This window comes from Podarcis melisellensis (genome assembly GCF_964234715.1).
Source record: "Podarcis melisellensis genome assembly, chromosome: 2".
Classification (NCBI taxonomy): Eukaryota; Metazoa; Chordata; class Lepidosauria; order Squamata; family Lacertidae; genus Podarcis; species Podarcis melisellensis.
In genome coordinates, this window is record NC_138529.1 from 27,735,253 (window position 1) to 27,751,316 (window position 16,064).

A 16,064-nucleotide genomic window follows, 5' to 3' on the forward strand; every position below is an offset into this window, starting at 1 on the left:
GACCAGCCATCACAATGTGTGACCAAATCCTAGGGTAGGGATGGGGAACTTGTGGTTCTTCAGATGTTGTCAGACTCCGACTCTCCTCATCCCTGGCTGGAACTGATGGGAGTTGGAGTCCAGCAACATCTGCAGGACCACAGGTCCCCCCCTCTAGTAATAGGGGAAGGAAGTGGCAATTACCTCCTTTTCTGTGCCTTACACCACTTTGTTTCCCAGCCTGCTATATGGAAAGCTGTTCTGACACTTGTGCTACTCTAATGCAGTGTATTAGGTTCCTTGTGGTCTTCTGTGTAACAACAGTACATACTACTGGGGGGCGGAATACACATGATGTAACTAGCAAAGTAGAATTATTTCTGCAGGTGGATCTTGACCGCAGGAACTATTTTATGACTGCTAGTTCAAATATCTGCATATTGGTTTGAAGTCTAAATGTCACCTCCTGTGATCCACTGTTTTGGAGAAGAACTCGCTTCCAGGCCATGAAAAACTTTTACACACATTTAAAGTTGGTAGGCATATAAAGACAAAATCAAAATCCAACCTACAGCATTTGAACAGGAGACACTGAGTTATTTGGGAGCGATAAGAGGTTTATAACATCTATAGGTGGCTTTTGGAGTCTGGCAAGGAGTCAAATGACTTGCTGCATACATTAGGGGATAAAGTTTAGATAGATAGATGGAAATAAATGATGGGAATGCTCCATGGTTAAAGCCACTATATAAAACAGTCAGATTGCTGGTCTTGGAATATCTTCATCTCCAACTTTGGTTCTGTTAAATATGTTTTTTGGATAGAAATTTAGATCCTGATCATAAAATGCTGTTAATTCATTTATTCTCAGCTGCACAAGCAGTGTGTAGCTCAGAACTGGAAGACGCTGCAGAACGTAAATGTTGAGCAGCAGTTTCAAAATGTTTGGCAAAGTGTCTTTAGAGAAATTATCACAAGAACTAAGGGTAACCAAGGGACAAGAGATAAAAGACTCATTTGGGAAAATAAGGGAAGGGTTTATTGACTTTGCAAGTGTAAACAATAATGCCTGCTCCCTCCCTTGATATACACTCGACTATGGACCTTTTGAATTATCTCTTCATCTCAAAACTCTGAAAGGGAAGATCCTGTAAAGAAAATATAAAGGAGAAAGAAAGAATTAAGATTATCAGTATGTATAGTTAATTGAGCTGTCTCAAGTCTACTATGTTCATAACTCACTCTTTGCATCTGTTCTGCTTGTTTCATTCTTAATCTGCATCTTCAAATAAGTTCAGTAACTATTTTTTTAAAAATAAAAAATAAAAAGATGAGAAAATCTGTAATTTAGTAATCCAAATTATGCTGACCAGCAGCAGTGATCTCATAGCCTTCATGATATTTCAGGCTGCGGTCATGAAGCCACATTGGTATGGTTAATTTAGAAACTTACAGGTATAAGGCTTAGGCTTCAGTGGGTAATGCCCACATCATATCAAATAGTTGGGAATATTGGGAGGAGACTGTAGTTCAAATGCTTCCAGCTGTGTAGACATCAGAGACAGGTTCCCAGAAACAGAGAGGAAAATCCCTTTTTGTCTAAATAAAAAAAAAATTTAAAAGAACTGATTGATTCATTAGCCTTTTCTTTTTTAATTAGCAAAAAGATGGGACATTTGCTGCAGGTGGTTATATGCCACCTCTCCGATTTAAAGCCCTGACACTAGCAGTTGTGTTTGGAACCATGGTTGGAGGAATCATGATCCCGAACGGTAAGTGAAATCTGCTTCTTAATTAGTTGCATTTTCACTCTCCCCATCTCTAGTCTTTAGGGTTTGTAGCAGGTTTGCATGCCTTTCGGCTAAATTACACATATAAAAGCCTCCCATGTGCCTATGAAGATTTGAACGCGCATAAAATGTATATTCAGTTATTCTGAAATGCACGTAGAAATGATCACATTAGTTTAATTATAGCTACTGAAGTCTACTTCAAATAGAAAAGTTTCATAGTGCCTGGAGAAGGTGCTTAGGGGCATTCTACAATAGCTGATTGTTTTTATATTTTGTATTGTATCTTTGTAAAATGCTTAAAGACTGTTTTAGTTAAGTGGCATATACATTGTTCAAATAAAAGACAATATCGGCACAGTCACAGGAAATGCCTATCTGCAGGTATTTACTGCCTTTGCTTGATGCTTCAGTAGAGACTAGTCAGGAAGTAATTTCTGGTCATGACACAGTACAGGGAATGAGCGAGTCTTTATGCATAGTTCAAGCCATTTAAATGCTGCAACTCCCGCCCCGCCCCCCACTCCCAGTGCAATTTAGCACAGTTAGATGATGATATTGTAAACATTTGTAACTGCCTTAGATCATGCATTACAGTATGTGGGTGTTGATAAGCAGCCTGCTACTAGCTACCACCTCTTGAGCCGATGATTGTGGGTGTTTCATAGCGGCATATGGTATTATAAGTTTAAATATGTGTCTGTGTGCTGTTTCTTTATACCTCGGCATTCAGAGATGTGTATCTGTGCACAGAACCGGAGTGATTATACTTCTGAAAGTTTGCTTATTATCAGCACACCATTTTTTTTCATTTGGCTGTGCCCTCCATGTTTGTTTCCACCCATTTCTTTTGCATTCTTATTCCCAAGGATTTATATAGTTCTGGGACATCTTGCTTTGAAACAGTCATCGTTCTATATGGGACTAAGCCTAGCTTAACGTTCTGTTCTCTAAGTTGCTTGCAGCCATCTTGGTACACATACATAGTACCGACGAGGACATCAAATATCTATGTGCCCGGTGTCGTCTTCAAGATCTGGTCATATATATTTGTAGGGGAGGCCGAAGGAGCACTGAGCTACAGAGGGGTTTATCAGATTCCATGTAAGCAACTTAGCCAGGTAGAAAATTGGATCAAGATCTTCAGAAGGTCTGGGAGCCAGTGTAGTTTAATGGTTAGCGTATTGGACTAGGACATGGGATATCAAAACTCATATCCCTGTTTGGCTATGAACCTCACCCAGATAGTGATTATCTCTTGCCCTAGCCTGCCTCACTGGGTAGGATATTACAAAAAGCCCAAGGGTTTTAGAAAGGGAGGGGTAGAGGGAATAGGGAAAAGGGATTTCCTGGGTTTTTAGTTGCAGTGGGTAACTGCAGCCAGTTGTCTCAAGGTTTTGTCTTGATTCAAAGCTCCAGCATGAAGGATGAAGTTCTACACCTCATGATAACCTTAAGAAATCCAGACTCAGAGACTGCATGTTCAAAATTCACTTATCATGAATTAGTTTTCCCTTAAGTGCCGTTTGTCATCCGACCATAGAAACCATCAGGATGCTTAGAAGTGTGCTTCCCATGCCCTTCAACACGTACTTAAGGGTGAAGCGAGTATTCTAATCCACTTTAGTGAGTGTGAGTATGCCACTACGGGCGTCACTTTGTCACACTAAGGAAAGCAGAGCGTCATGGCGTGATCTTCTGCTGTCACTGTCAAGTGGATTACAATCCCCGTGTTACCCATAGCCATACGGGAGGAGGGCAGGGGGAAGGTTGGGGAAGGCACATTCTTCACCGTCCTGCTCATGAGTGGTTGAGGAGTGTCTGAGTCATGCTAAGTGACCTTCAGCTTTTGCCTCCGGACTCCCTTTGAACCACTGACTTAAAGGAACAGTTAACTCGAACGCAATCTCTGTCTTGGCTAGAGCTGTTGCTCACAGTTTGTTTGTTCTTCTTTGCCAGTGGAGACCATCTTGGGCCTAACAGGTGCAACGATGGGAAGCCTCATCTGTTTTATCTGCCCAGCTCTCATCTACAAGAAGATCCACAAGAATGCCCTTTGCTCGCAGGTCAGTGCTGACGCTAATTGACTCCTACCCTGTTTCCAGCTTGCAACAGAGCCTGGGAACTTGGTTAATTTCCCTGCCGCCAAGGAACCCAGTCAGACCTCCTGTTCCACATGAGTGGGAGACATTGCAGTCTGACTTTGAACACACAGCTAGCAGTGTTTGTGTGCATGCATGCAAGCAAGCACACATTTTAGCCTGGGTAACCTTGGAATGCCCCTGCTTTTATCACTTGCAGCCTAAGAAGCACATTAATAGCTGCCTGCAGTCCCCGGGCCAGTGTGCTCCATGCCTTAGCATTTCCAGCATGCAGTATTAAAAGACCTTAAGAGCCCCGCTCTTGGCACCCCTCCTTAGCATTGTGTGCCCTGTTGCTGACCGTTGACTTCCGGGTTCCAGCAAAACAACAACAACAAATTATTCATAAGAAAAGAAATATGCACACAGATGCAGTGTTGTTACAAAAATATATTTCTCTTTGTTCTAAGCATTTTTAATATAAAAAGCCCACCGTTAAAGTCCTGGTTCATTCAAAGATTATTACCATATTTACTTGAAAGAAATGTGCACTTTTTTGGCCAAATTACATTTGCGATAATTAGAGTGCACATTAGATTTGGTGGCGCATTTACATACGCCAGCAAACCCTTTTTGGGTTTCAAGGTTTTGAAAATTGAGGTGTGTGTTAGATTAAAGTAAATACTGTACTTTCATGCCACTTTCAACTTTCTCTTCCTTCAAGACTAGCTTCCATCTTTTCATTTCCCCCACTTCGCTACTTTTTAAAAAAATGGAATTGAAATCAAGGTGGACTTGTCATTCTCTCTGACCATAATTTAAATATTCTCAGGCATGCTGTCATTGCTCTGAGGTTAAAGGTCTGCTAGTGCTTAGCAGTGGAATAGGGTTTTTTGGGGGGGGCCCTTAAATATGTAGGTTTTTGAAATCAGTATAGAATATTTTGTCATGTCAGTGCCATGAATGCAAAGCTGCAATAGGGCATTGGCGTTACTGACCTGTACTGTGATACATCACAGAACTGGAAGGGTGCCTACTTACACCTTTCATGCTTTTGCATGTATATATGCTGTGTTAATCAAGAAGGATTTTTTTGAACGACCTTGCTGTGCAGGAGCAGGATGTTCAGGCTCCAGGGATGTCCTGTTCCTCCACTACCGTATCGTGTCCAAAATATAATTTTCACCTTCCCACTTCTCCGGGAGATCTCAACAGCTTTTGCATCTCAAACGTGGAGAAGATGCAGAGGCTATTATTGAGACATGACTTTGCAGAGAGGCATTGGGGATTTGCATCGCTGTACAGAACTTGCTCATTCCTTCCGTCTTTAGTTGCCCCTTATCATTCCACCATGTGATCTATATTACCTTGTGCCAGCGCCAAAGAGTAAGCAAGTTGGACAGGCCATTTGGGCCAATCGTTGGTCCTGATCTAATGCTACATTAACTATAGGTAGAGGCCTGAACTCTAGCCTGGGCTTTTGAAGGGAAGGAGCATGTCTGTCACAAGGTTGAGTAGAAGACTTCCGCACAGCAAAATAAATACACACACACACACACACACACACAGAGAGAGAGAGAGAGAGAGAGAGAGAGAGAGAGAGAGAGAGTTATATTAGCTGCCCAGAGGCAAGTGCCAGCTGCTTCACAGTCAAAAAACATGGGGCTTGCTGACTGCTTGACCCTGGCAGGCCAGTGACAAGGCAAGCAAAGCGGAAATGTCTGTCTTGAAATAAATTACCATTCTGCACAGAACACTAGGCCAACAGGTTATGCAGGCCAACCAGGGATTCTTTGGCTGTGTGCTTGTGCACAGCTTCAGGAAAGACATCTCTCCTGTGTAAACAGCTAAAAGAGAGCCATGAATCCAGTTTGGTTTTGTGGAAATGTACTTTTCACACTGCAGTATGTGGCTTGCTGGTGGTGGTAGTAATCAGGATCTGTTGAATGGGGTTGGGAGGTTTCTGAGGAGGGACAGCAGTAGGGAAATTGTGATTAGGAACTAGTGGGAAACTTGACCAAGGAAACACTATGGTGCCTGACCGATCTACACATTTCCGGAACTTTCTCAATAATGTGGGCTGTTCCATTATGTGTGCAAACAGAAAAGATTTTAAAAGGAGAAAGTGACTGGCCTACCTGTTGGTTACTCATGACCTACTTTGTGTTACCCTCTCTCTGCCTATTATTATTATTATTAATAATAATAATAATAATAATAATAATAATAATAATAATTTGAATAGCAACGCCCTAGAGGTCCCGGGCCCTAAGGAAGTTAGATTAGCTGCAACCAGAGCCAGGGCCTTTTCAACACTGGCTCCGGCCTGGTGGAACACTCTGTCTCATCAGACCAGGGCCCTGTGGGATCTGATTTTTTTCCGCAGGGCCTGTAAGACAGAGTTGTTCCGCCTGGCCTTTGGCTTGGAATCAACTTGATCCCCTCCCCCTCTTTTCTTTTTTCTTTCTCCTTCTGTGATAGAACTCCTATTTGGGGACTTCCCTGGCTTTTTTCTGGCCCATGTAGGACCAGTCTGGATAGTTGGCCTTGGTGAAGATTTGACGTTTTCATCCCCAAAAAGTTTTTGATTTGAGTTTCTACTGAAATGAGGCTGCATTTTAATGTTGTATTTTAATCTTGTTTTTAAGTTGTATTTTAATCAATGGTTTTTATGGTGTTAGCCGCCCTGAGCCCGGTCCGGGCTGAGGAGGGCGGGGTATAAATAAAATAAGATCCATGTTTTAAAAGGGTATGGGATGTTGATCAGGTCAACCAAAGGCCTGGTTAAAAAGGAATGTTTTTACCTGGAGCCTAAAGGTGCGTAATGAAGGCGCCAGGCGAACTTCCCTGGGGAGAGCATTTCACAGATGGGGAGCCACTGCAGAGAATGCCTGTTCTCATGTTTCCACCTTCTGGACCCTTGAGGAGGAGGCACATGAAGGACGGCCTCAGGAGATGATCTCAGGGTCCGGGTAGGTTCATATGGAAAGAGGCGGTGCTTAAGGTATTGCAGTCCTGAACTGTTTAAGGCTTTTATAGGTCAAAACCAGCACTTCGAATTGGACCCGGAAACTAATTGGTAGCCAGTGCAGCCCCTATATTCTGTTTTTACATAGGCCTGGAGTATCCTTCCCACCGACCCCACCCCGCCCTCCCACAACATGCAACTTTGTACTGTATGTAGTTTTCAGACAAATTGGTTTATTCACTTGCCCTTACCCCAACCAGGGTTGCCCTCTGGGCCTTCCTTGCCCAAGAGGCATCAGCATAGCAAATTGGCAATATTGAGGCAATAGGCAAGCAAACAGTTGCTAGCTACCACCTCTGCTTTAGGCTAACAAGGGAAGAGAAGGAGGTGGCAAACAGTTGCAGTAGAGCATATCAGAAGCAACAGAGTTGACCTCTTGATTCCAGTTGTTCTGTTATGTCCCCACATGCCCCTTGACGATATAACTCATTGCTGCTAGGTTTGCGCCAACAGTTTGCCTTCATCAGCTGTTTGTAGTATAGTTCTGCTGTATTGATAGTGTTGCAAAGCACCCTGAACATGTTTTTTTAATTGAAGGGCAGCACATAGTTCATTAAAACAAACTAGTTTTACAAACGAGCTTGTTCCTATGAGTAAATGAAACCCTCCTCAGTTGAGAGGTCTCTCTCTCTCTCTCTCTCTCTCTCTCTCTCTCTCTCTCTCTCTCTCTCAGCTCATGGACCTGCCATTTACAAAGACTGGCCCATTTGCCAGTCATGGGACTATACCAGAAACTGAGTGCCCTGTACCAAAGGATGGTGTATGTTTCACAGTTCAAGGTGGACCCTGGAGGAGGCGAGTGAAACATGTGCTCTCCCCCCCCTCCAACTCGGAACCATTCCTATGGGGGGAGGGAAAAATACATCCCCAGATGTTTTTGTTGGCCGGGAAAAGGGTGTCTAATTCTGCCAACTGGAGTTGTTAATTATTACAGACAGCTGGTCAGTCAACAGCTGGCAGCGAGCCAGAGACCAAGAACGGCAGCTTGGATTAAGTGGCACGGGTAGCTCAGTTGAAAAGCTTGGGATGCTGGAAATATGATTGAGGAACTGAGCAACATGGGGAAGTGTACAGACCCTGGGCTAGGCTTGCAGAGGCGCAGATGACCTGGGAAGCTCACCTTTTGCTGTGATTCCTGTTGTAGGCCTGTATCCTCACTTAGCATGGCGGGCCAGACCTAGGGGCAGACTGAAGGTTGGAGAAAGTTGCTCGAAGGTCTGCAAGCAAAAATGCTTGATTTGTGATGATGAAGAAGAGGAGTTTGGATTTGATATTCCACTTTATCATTACCCTAAGGAGTCTCAAAGCAGCTAACATTTTCCTTTCCCTCCCTCCCCCACAACAAACACTCTGTGAGGTGAGTGGGGCTGAGAGACTTCAGAGAAGTGTGACTAGCCCAAGGTCACCCAGCAGCTGCATGTGGAGGAGCGGGGAAGCGAACCCGGTTCACCAGATTGCGAGTCCACCGCTCTTAACCACTACACCACGCTGGCTCTCATGATGGGGAAATGTTAGCTGCCTTTCTCTCTTGAAAGGCTTCCCGAAGCAAGAGCAAAGTCACTGAGAGAGGCAAGAGAGAATTGCATACATAGGCTATTCTTTTTTATATATACAGTGGTACCTCAGATTACATACGCTTCAGGTTACAGACTCCGCTAACCCAGAAATAGTGCTTCAGGTTAAGAACTTTGCTTCAGGATGAGAACAGAAATTGTGCTTCAGCGGCGCGGCGGCAGCAGGAGGCCCCATTAGCTAAAGTGGTGCTTCAGATTAAGAACAGTTTCAGGTTAAGAACGGACCTCCGGAACAAATTAAGTACTTAACCCGAGGTACCACTGTATTATTAGATTTGTACCCCGCTTTTAGAACAGAGCTCTCAAAGCGGATTACAACATTCATAAAGTACAACCCTTCCATGAAATACCTGATCCTTTACAAATTAAAGCACTGAAGAAAAATTTGTGAGGATAGATGTTTGGGGCGGGGAGGAATGTAGTGATTCTTCTCTGACACTGGTTAGCAGACGAAAAGGCAGAAGCCAACATGCCTGCGATCAGGTAGCATGAGATGTAGCCATCTTGTAGCAGCAAATGCAGAACACTGAGACTCTCTTTTTCTTCTTCTTAAAAGGACCACATTTCTAACCATTGCAGGTTTGCACAAAAGTTTTGCATCTGTGGCGGTGTATGCTAAACCTTTGCAAAGTCAACAAGATGGTTAAGCTGAGCTTTCCCACCTGCCTGGCCCATTCAGCCCTTCTTCTATATAGGTGTTCACATTTTCCATTCACTTCTTAAATTTGCAAATTTTGCAGCCATCACTCCTCCCCCACCCCGGCTTATTTTTCAGCTGGATCAATGTGGAATGCTTAAGGAATTGCATCTGGTTGTTGTTGTTGTTTTTAATCACCGTTATCATTAGTCTGGAAGTCTAGATTCATACATGGCTAAAAGGCTCTGTGTTGCACTGCTCACTTGACAGCTAGCACCTCTTTTAGACTAATGATGTCTGAGGATCAAGCTACATGTCACATTGCAGCTGTGTGTAATACTAGCCCAACAGACCCTTCTACGTTGCGAAGCTCAGTGCGCTTGAGGCCCAGAATTGCAAGATAAACATGGGTTTGGAACAATGGTGGGGATAAAGCGAGTGGCAGAGAAGGGTTAAGCATTCCCTTCCTCCCCCCTCGCCACTCTTTCTCTAGTACAAAGCGCCTTCTCCCAAGGGCACTTTGCAGAAGAGAAGGTCGTGTTAACATTACATGTGGCTTTCTGTCACATAGTTTGGCCCTTGAACAATCTGTAACGAAATAGCCACCAAGAATAAGCTTCCTGGATCAGGCTCTGGGTCCATCAGCGTCCCGTTTCCAACGATGACCCATCTGGGAAGCCCATGAGCATGGCATGAAGGTGAAAGTTCCTCCCTGCTGTATTTATCCATGTTCTGGAATTCAGAGGTGCAAGTGAGATCTGACACAAACCATTTTGGCTTGGAGGGCTTCTGTTCAGTGTGCCAGCTCTCCAGAGCCTTTTTCAGAAAATATTCAGTCCATTCCGCTGCACCTGGGTTTTGCATTCCCCACTCCCACCCACACAGCAATAGACAATCAGCATTCTGCAGCTACTGAGCATTCTCAGTCCTTACTGGGCTACTTCCACCCCATATTTATATTTATATTTATATTTGCATTTATATTTGCATTTGCAAGCCTTGGGATTTCCAGGAGAATGCAGATGTCTCCCACTTGTTTGACAGTAGCCCCTCTTTGGCTGAAAAAGTGTCAAAACACAGTATCTGAGATTGCCGTTAGTATATGTTGTTGTTCTAGGTTCCTTTGGGAGGGAAGGGACCTAGAATGGGAGATGGGAGGAGAGGAAGGAAAAGTCCAGTCGTGCAAGCTGAAGTCCACTCTGTAACCCTTGACTTTCTGTGGTTGCTGAGCATGTTCAGTTCTCATTGGAATGTGTTGGAGGGTTCCCCTTAAGTTTTTGCTTTTTGTTTCTTGTGTCTGTAAAACTGGGGTCCCCCAAGCCTGCTGATGGTGTGGGTGGAGGAGTAATGTGGTTTTGGAACTTGATATAAAAACATTAGTATACAGTGGTACCTCTAGTTACGAACTTAACTTGTTCCAGAGGTCTGTTCTTAACCTGAAACTGTTCTTAACTAGAGGCGTGCTTTCGCTAATGCGGTCTCTTGCTGCATCTGCGCCGCTGGCACACGATTTCCATTCTCATCTTGGGGCAAAGTAACTCAAGGTAACTCTTCCAGGTTAGCAGAGTTTGTAACCTGAAGCGTTTGTAACTCGAGGTACCACTGTAATTAAATATATACTGTCTCTGAACATGCAAGTTTTGTTTCGTTGTCATGGCTGAGAGCTCTGTTTTCCATGAATTTGGCTCACCTATTTTTCAACCACCATCACTTCCTGTGACATTACCAAAGCTATGTTTTGCATGAAACAGTATGAACTTCTGTCTGCTCTGAACTTACCGCCTACCAATTTTACTGGACAACCCCCAAGTTCTGCTATAGTCTTCTATCATCTCCCCCTTTGTCGCCTCCCCCCTGCCCCTGCTAAAAATCCCCAGATGCTTTCTTTGTATGTGCTCCCAAGTCCTTGACTGCTGTGGCTGTTCTTCCTTATGTCTTTTCCTGTGAGATAAAGCTTTTCTGAGAAAGGGCAACATGAACTGTTTGCAGCATTCCAAATGTGGCTGGATGTCAAAGCGCGCTTCCTTGCCAAAGGAATGCACATAGCAGATAGTTAAGCATTTATGGTCAAAGATACCACTTACAGTCGCTTCTTCAGCTCTGGATAGCTATGCACACCCATCCAGCATCTATAGAGCAGTTGCAGCAACAGGGGAACCTCCCCCAGTTTATGTATCATCCTCAAACGGGCTGCATGCACGCAGCTGGAGACTGTGCCTGCGCGGAAACTTCCTCTGTTCCTCCCTTTTCAATCCCCTCCTGGTTTGGGGGGACAGTGCTGTAGGAGAGGGTGGGGAAGCACCAGGCCCTGTAGATCTCTACAGCATATTTTGAATTTCAGTAATACTTTGCACTCCTCCATGTCAGATTCTCTATGCTTCACAGATCAATCTGAAACTGGAGAGCAGTTCAGAAAATGCATAATACTTAAGTGTTCTAGGCCAGCTGCTTTTTCTATGCACCTGACAGCATTTTCGCATGCATGCTCGTGATTCAGCAGATGCGATTTCCCTCCTGGCATAGTGATTCCCATCATGCAGTGAAAGTGCATGTCCAAAGAGCAAGATCACACCTCTGTGGGATGAAGGAGGAGCCTTTTGTTTAAAGCCAGATTTACCTTCACCATGTGAGAAAAGCGGTTGCTTCCTGCTCAGTTGTGGGTTGCTTTGTTTTTGGAACCCCCTCCCCCAATGCTGCCGTTGCAGGATTACAGTGGTACCTCGGGTTAAGTGCTTAATTAGTTCCGGAGGTCCGTTCTTAACCTGAAATTGTTCTTAACCTGAAGTACCACTTTAGCTAATGGGGCCTCCTGTTGTTGCCGTGCTGCCGGAGCACGATTTCTGTTCTCATCCTGAGGCAAAGTTCTTAGCCCGAGGTACTATTTCTGGGTTAGCGGAGTCTGTAAGCTGAAGCGTATGTAACCTGAAGTGTATGTAACCCAAGGTACCACTGTATTGCCCGCCCCCCCATCACCAACAGCTACTGTTGCATTTCCAGGGACAAAACCCGTGCCCATAGGGGTTTGTGTACACTTGGTTCCATACGGGCAGAGTGAGTTTGATACTGGTATGATACTGCTTTAAACGCAGAGTGCAGATGAGGCCTCGTGTTTCCATTCCTGAAGCTTTCAGGAGGCTCCCCTTTGTCTTGATTCGGTGTCTCTCCCTCCCCCCCCCCTCAAACATTGTGGTTGGGCAGGTGGAGGAAGACAAGCGTTTGAATATGAGCTCTTTTGTGATTCTCCAGGTGCCAATTAGGCCAAACCACCACTGGAATTTACTTTGGGAACTCCCCTCTTGGCCTCTCATTCCCTGAACCTGGAAATCATTCCTGCTCTTTCCTTGTACTGTACCCAACATCTGCTGCTGCTGATATATCCACAAGGCTCCAGGGACCCTCCCCCCCACTTTCCTCAGCTTTGGCCCCTGATGCCCTCCATCTGGGAATGGTTCCCTGACCTCACGTCGCACCTCAGCCTTCCCAAGCCTCTACTTCAGTTCATTGTCATTCTGCGACTGTCCTCCCACTATCACCCACGGGTGACACAGAAGCAGGCAAAGTTCCTTTATTTTTATTTAAGTGCTCTCACCCACCATCTTGTTAATTACTTTGCTGGCATTACGGGAAGCTCAAGAAAAAGAGGCCATTTTTCTTCCCTTTTCCATTGAGGTCACTTCTGCTCATTGCCTACAGATGCCTTGTCATCTCCATTATATTTAACGGTCTTGTCACCTGCAAATCGGAAGGGGACTTTTAAAGACGTTAACCCTTTCAGAAAGCCTGTGCTTGGAATATGTCTTTTTTCCGTCTTCTTCTGGGAATTAATAAATCAGGCTTTTCCCCGAGGTGATGATGAGAAACATGAGGTTCTAGGGTAGCTTGGCAGGGAGGGGCCGGGGGTGTCACAACACCGGTCAACCTTTCCAGGTTAATCTATACGTTATGTGCAGAGGGGTTTGGTGAGGGTGACAAAGTCTCTGGCAGTAGGTTGGCCAAGCCTCTTGGCTGTCACAAGAGAGTTGGGGCAGTCTGAGGGGCCTGAGCTGTTCAGATCCTAAGAGCCTAGTTGCCATTGGCTGAACTGTTCCGGACTTACAGAGGGTATGGCTGGCAAAAGGACCCCAAGCAAAGCAAGGAGGGGCAGAGCAAACAAGAGCCTAGCAAAGGAAAGGTGGGAGTGGTTCAGAGAACGAATTGAAGGCCAGGAGATAGAGGATGTGAGGAGCTGGAAACAGAGAATGAGTGGTGGAAGGGAGAAGAGGGAAAACTGCAGGAACTTGCAGAAGCACAGAACGCAGAACTTTATATATTGGTTTGAAATACCAGATTTGGCTGAAGCAGGGACACAGGTGGCGCTGTGGTCTAAACCACCGAGCCTCTTGGGCTTGCCAGTCGTAAAATCGGCAGTTCGAATCCGTACAATGGGGCCTGCCAACCTAGCAGTTCAATAGCATACCAGTGCGAGTAGATAAATAGGTACCGCTGCAGTGGGAAAGTAAACAGCATTTCCATGCGCTCTGGTACTCGTCACAGTGTCCCATGTGCCAGAAGCAGTTTATTTTTTTATTTTTTAAATATAATTTTCATTATTACCATTTCCAAAATCACAGTCAAATATACATTTCCACCGTTAATATATTTATTTTAATTAAAGCATTCAACGACTTCCCTTCTTCCCCTTATCTGGTTCCTTTCATTTCCCCACCATTCCTGCATATTCTTATTTATCCATTTAGATCAATTTCCAGAAGCGGTTTAGTCATACTGGCCCCATGACACAGAAAAAACTGTCTGTGGACAAATACTGGCTCCCTCAGCCTGAAAGTGGAGATGAGCACCACACCTCACGGTCGAATTCGACTGGACTTAACCATCCGGGGGTCCTTTACCTTCATTTTGGCTGAAGCCCTCTTAGTCACGCTAAATGTTATGAGCTAGGCAGCTGACCAAGGCCAGGAAAACACTGGAGACATTACTTCTGAAGAAAATGTGAATGATGGGATGCTTGAGTGAATGATGGGGTTGTTGAGTTTTCAGCTTTGAGTATGTCAGGAGGTGAAGCGAGGCATTTGGGTGTGTTGGCTCTATACTTAATGAGATTGATACACCGGCGAAGCCAAATAAAGTTAATTTCCCACAAAGGACAGGACAGGCTTGCGGAGGAGAGAACAGCACGTGCAGCCGGAGCTCTGCTTTCTGTATGGCTGCGGCTGTGCTCACGGCTGAAGAGAGAAGCTACTTTCTAAAGCGAATGGTGGCTTCTCTTATCAGCAGTGGGGGTTGCAGAAACCAAATCAAAAGCAGAGAAAATAAAGCTCCAGCTGCTCTCTCGCATGCACATAGCCCGTCTTTGGGTCTTAGCCAGCGGTGTTTGCACCCTGCTTCTATTTCTACTGCTTTGTACTTCTAAGTGGAGAACTGTCCAAAAAAGAGAATAAGCTTCATTTGGCTTCTCAGGTGTTTTGATCTCTATCGATTGGGAAGAAGGCAGCACGTCCAGCCTTGGAAACTCCAAATGCCTGACTTCAAGTCTGTGATATAACTGCAAGCTGTGGTTGAGCATCCTAACTCGGTCCTGTTTTCAGCATCTCACACACATGCACTCTCCACCACCTCTGCCATGGGGAAGGACCATAGTGATGGTAGAGTTCCTGCTTACATGTAGAAGGTCCTCAGTCCAATATTTGTTATCTCCAGCTAAAAGTATCGGGCAGATGGTGGTGGGAAGAACTGTTATAAGAAAGAAATACCAGCAGCCACGTTGAAGTAGAAACGGAAGTGCCTCTCCCTCAGGAGTTTGTCTCTCCTTTACTGAATGCCACCCCTCCTTCCTGTTCACACTTCAATCCCTGAAGAACCAATAGTGTGTCACACCAAAAGGACCTCTGGCTCGAGAGCTTGGAGAGCCCCTGCCAGTCCAAGCAGACAACACGGGGATTGAGGCACTGAGGTTCTGACCCTGGTACAAAGAGGCTTCTGGTGTTGGGGAAACTTGCGCTCAGTGATAGAGCACAAGCTTTGCATGGAAATTGTCCCAAGCTCAGTCCTTGACATCTCAGTTCAGGTTGGGAAAGGCTCATTCCTGATTGAAAGCCTTGAAAACTAAGCAGTCCTTGAGGACAATAAGGAACTAGATTGTGCCACTCGTCTTCCTTCTTATAATGCCCTACATTCTTCATTTATTTTTTAACCTGGCATTGCTCAGGGATTCTAAGGCACCAAAGAACTCGGTGCAGTTTTGAAATCAATCAAAATGGCATCCAATTTGTATCTAAACACAGACGAAAACTTACCGGTACCTTTTATCTCAGGAACCTTCATGCAAAATTTGTTTACAACATCTTAAGAGGTGTTTGCACAGCAAACAAACAACTTCCCAAAATATACCGCAGATTCACTTTCTATTGTTCTTCTGCCATACCTTTTCTCCAAGAAGCCTAGGGAATTGTGCACCTTTCCCTTCCCCTTAATCTTCACAACAACCCTGTGAGGTAGGTTAAGCTGAGATAAGGGAGGTTTACTTTGATGGTCACAAGAAATGTCAGTAGCTGTCTGCTCAAATATCAGCAGTTTGGGGATACTATAATACTGGTTTTAACAACTGATAGTTTTAAGGCAAGACAGATGTATTAGATGGGGGGTGGGGTGGAAGAATTGAATTCCTTAATAGTCTGCTTTGTAAAAAGCAGAAAAAGTAAGACAGATTCAAACTCAGGCTTGAGGACATGTATGCAGGCCTACCAGGGAATATTTTTTTCAATCTTTCAAGATAAGTGGGTACATGTCTCCCCTTCCTTCCCTTCCCTTTTTCCTTTGCCTGACTCATATCTATCATGAATTAAATTAAATGATCTATCATGAATTAAATTAAAATAGACAAATGACACACACAATGTCCATTTTGGATTTTCATGGGAGCATAGTCTATCGGAGTCTATGGGAGTACAGTCATCTGAAGGATGGATGTGAGCCAGT

At 44.6% G+C, this 16,064-nt stretch overlaps 1 protein-coding gene across 2 annotated transcripts in view; it reads left to right on the forward strand.

Annotated features, from left to right (window-relative positions):
- Positions 1 to 16,064, forward strand: part of SLC38A10 (solute carrier family 38 member 10) — an 85,419-nt gene that overhangs the window by 37,634 nt on the left and 31,721 nt on the right. For both annotated transcript variants that reach the window (XM_081899569.1, XM_081899568.1), the window contains exons 9-10: positions 1,640 to 1,751; positions 3,729 to 3,835. In XM_081899569.1, the coding sequence (XP_081755695.1) occupies positions 1,640 to 1,751; positions 3,729 to 3,835 (219 nt within the window). The remainder of the gene's footprint in view (positions 1 to 1,639; positions 1,752 to 3,728; positions 3,836 to 16,064) is intronic.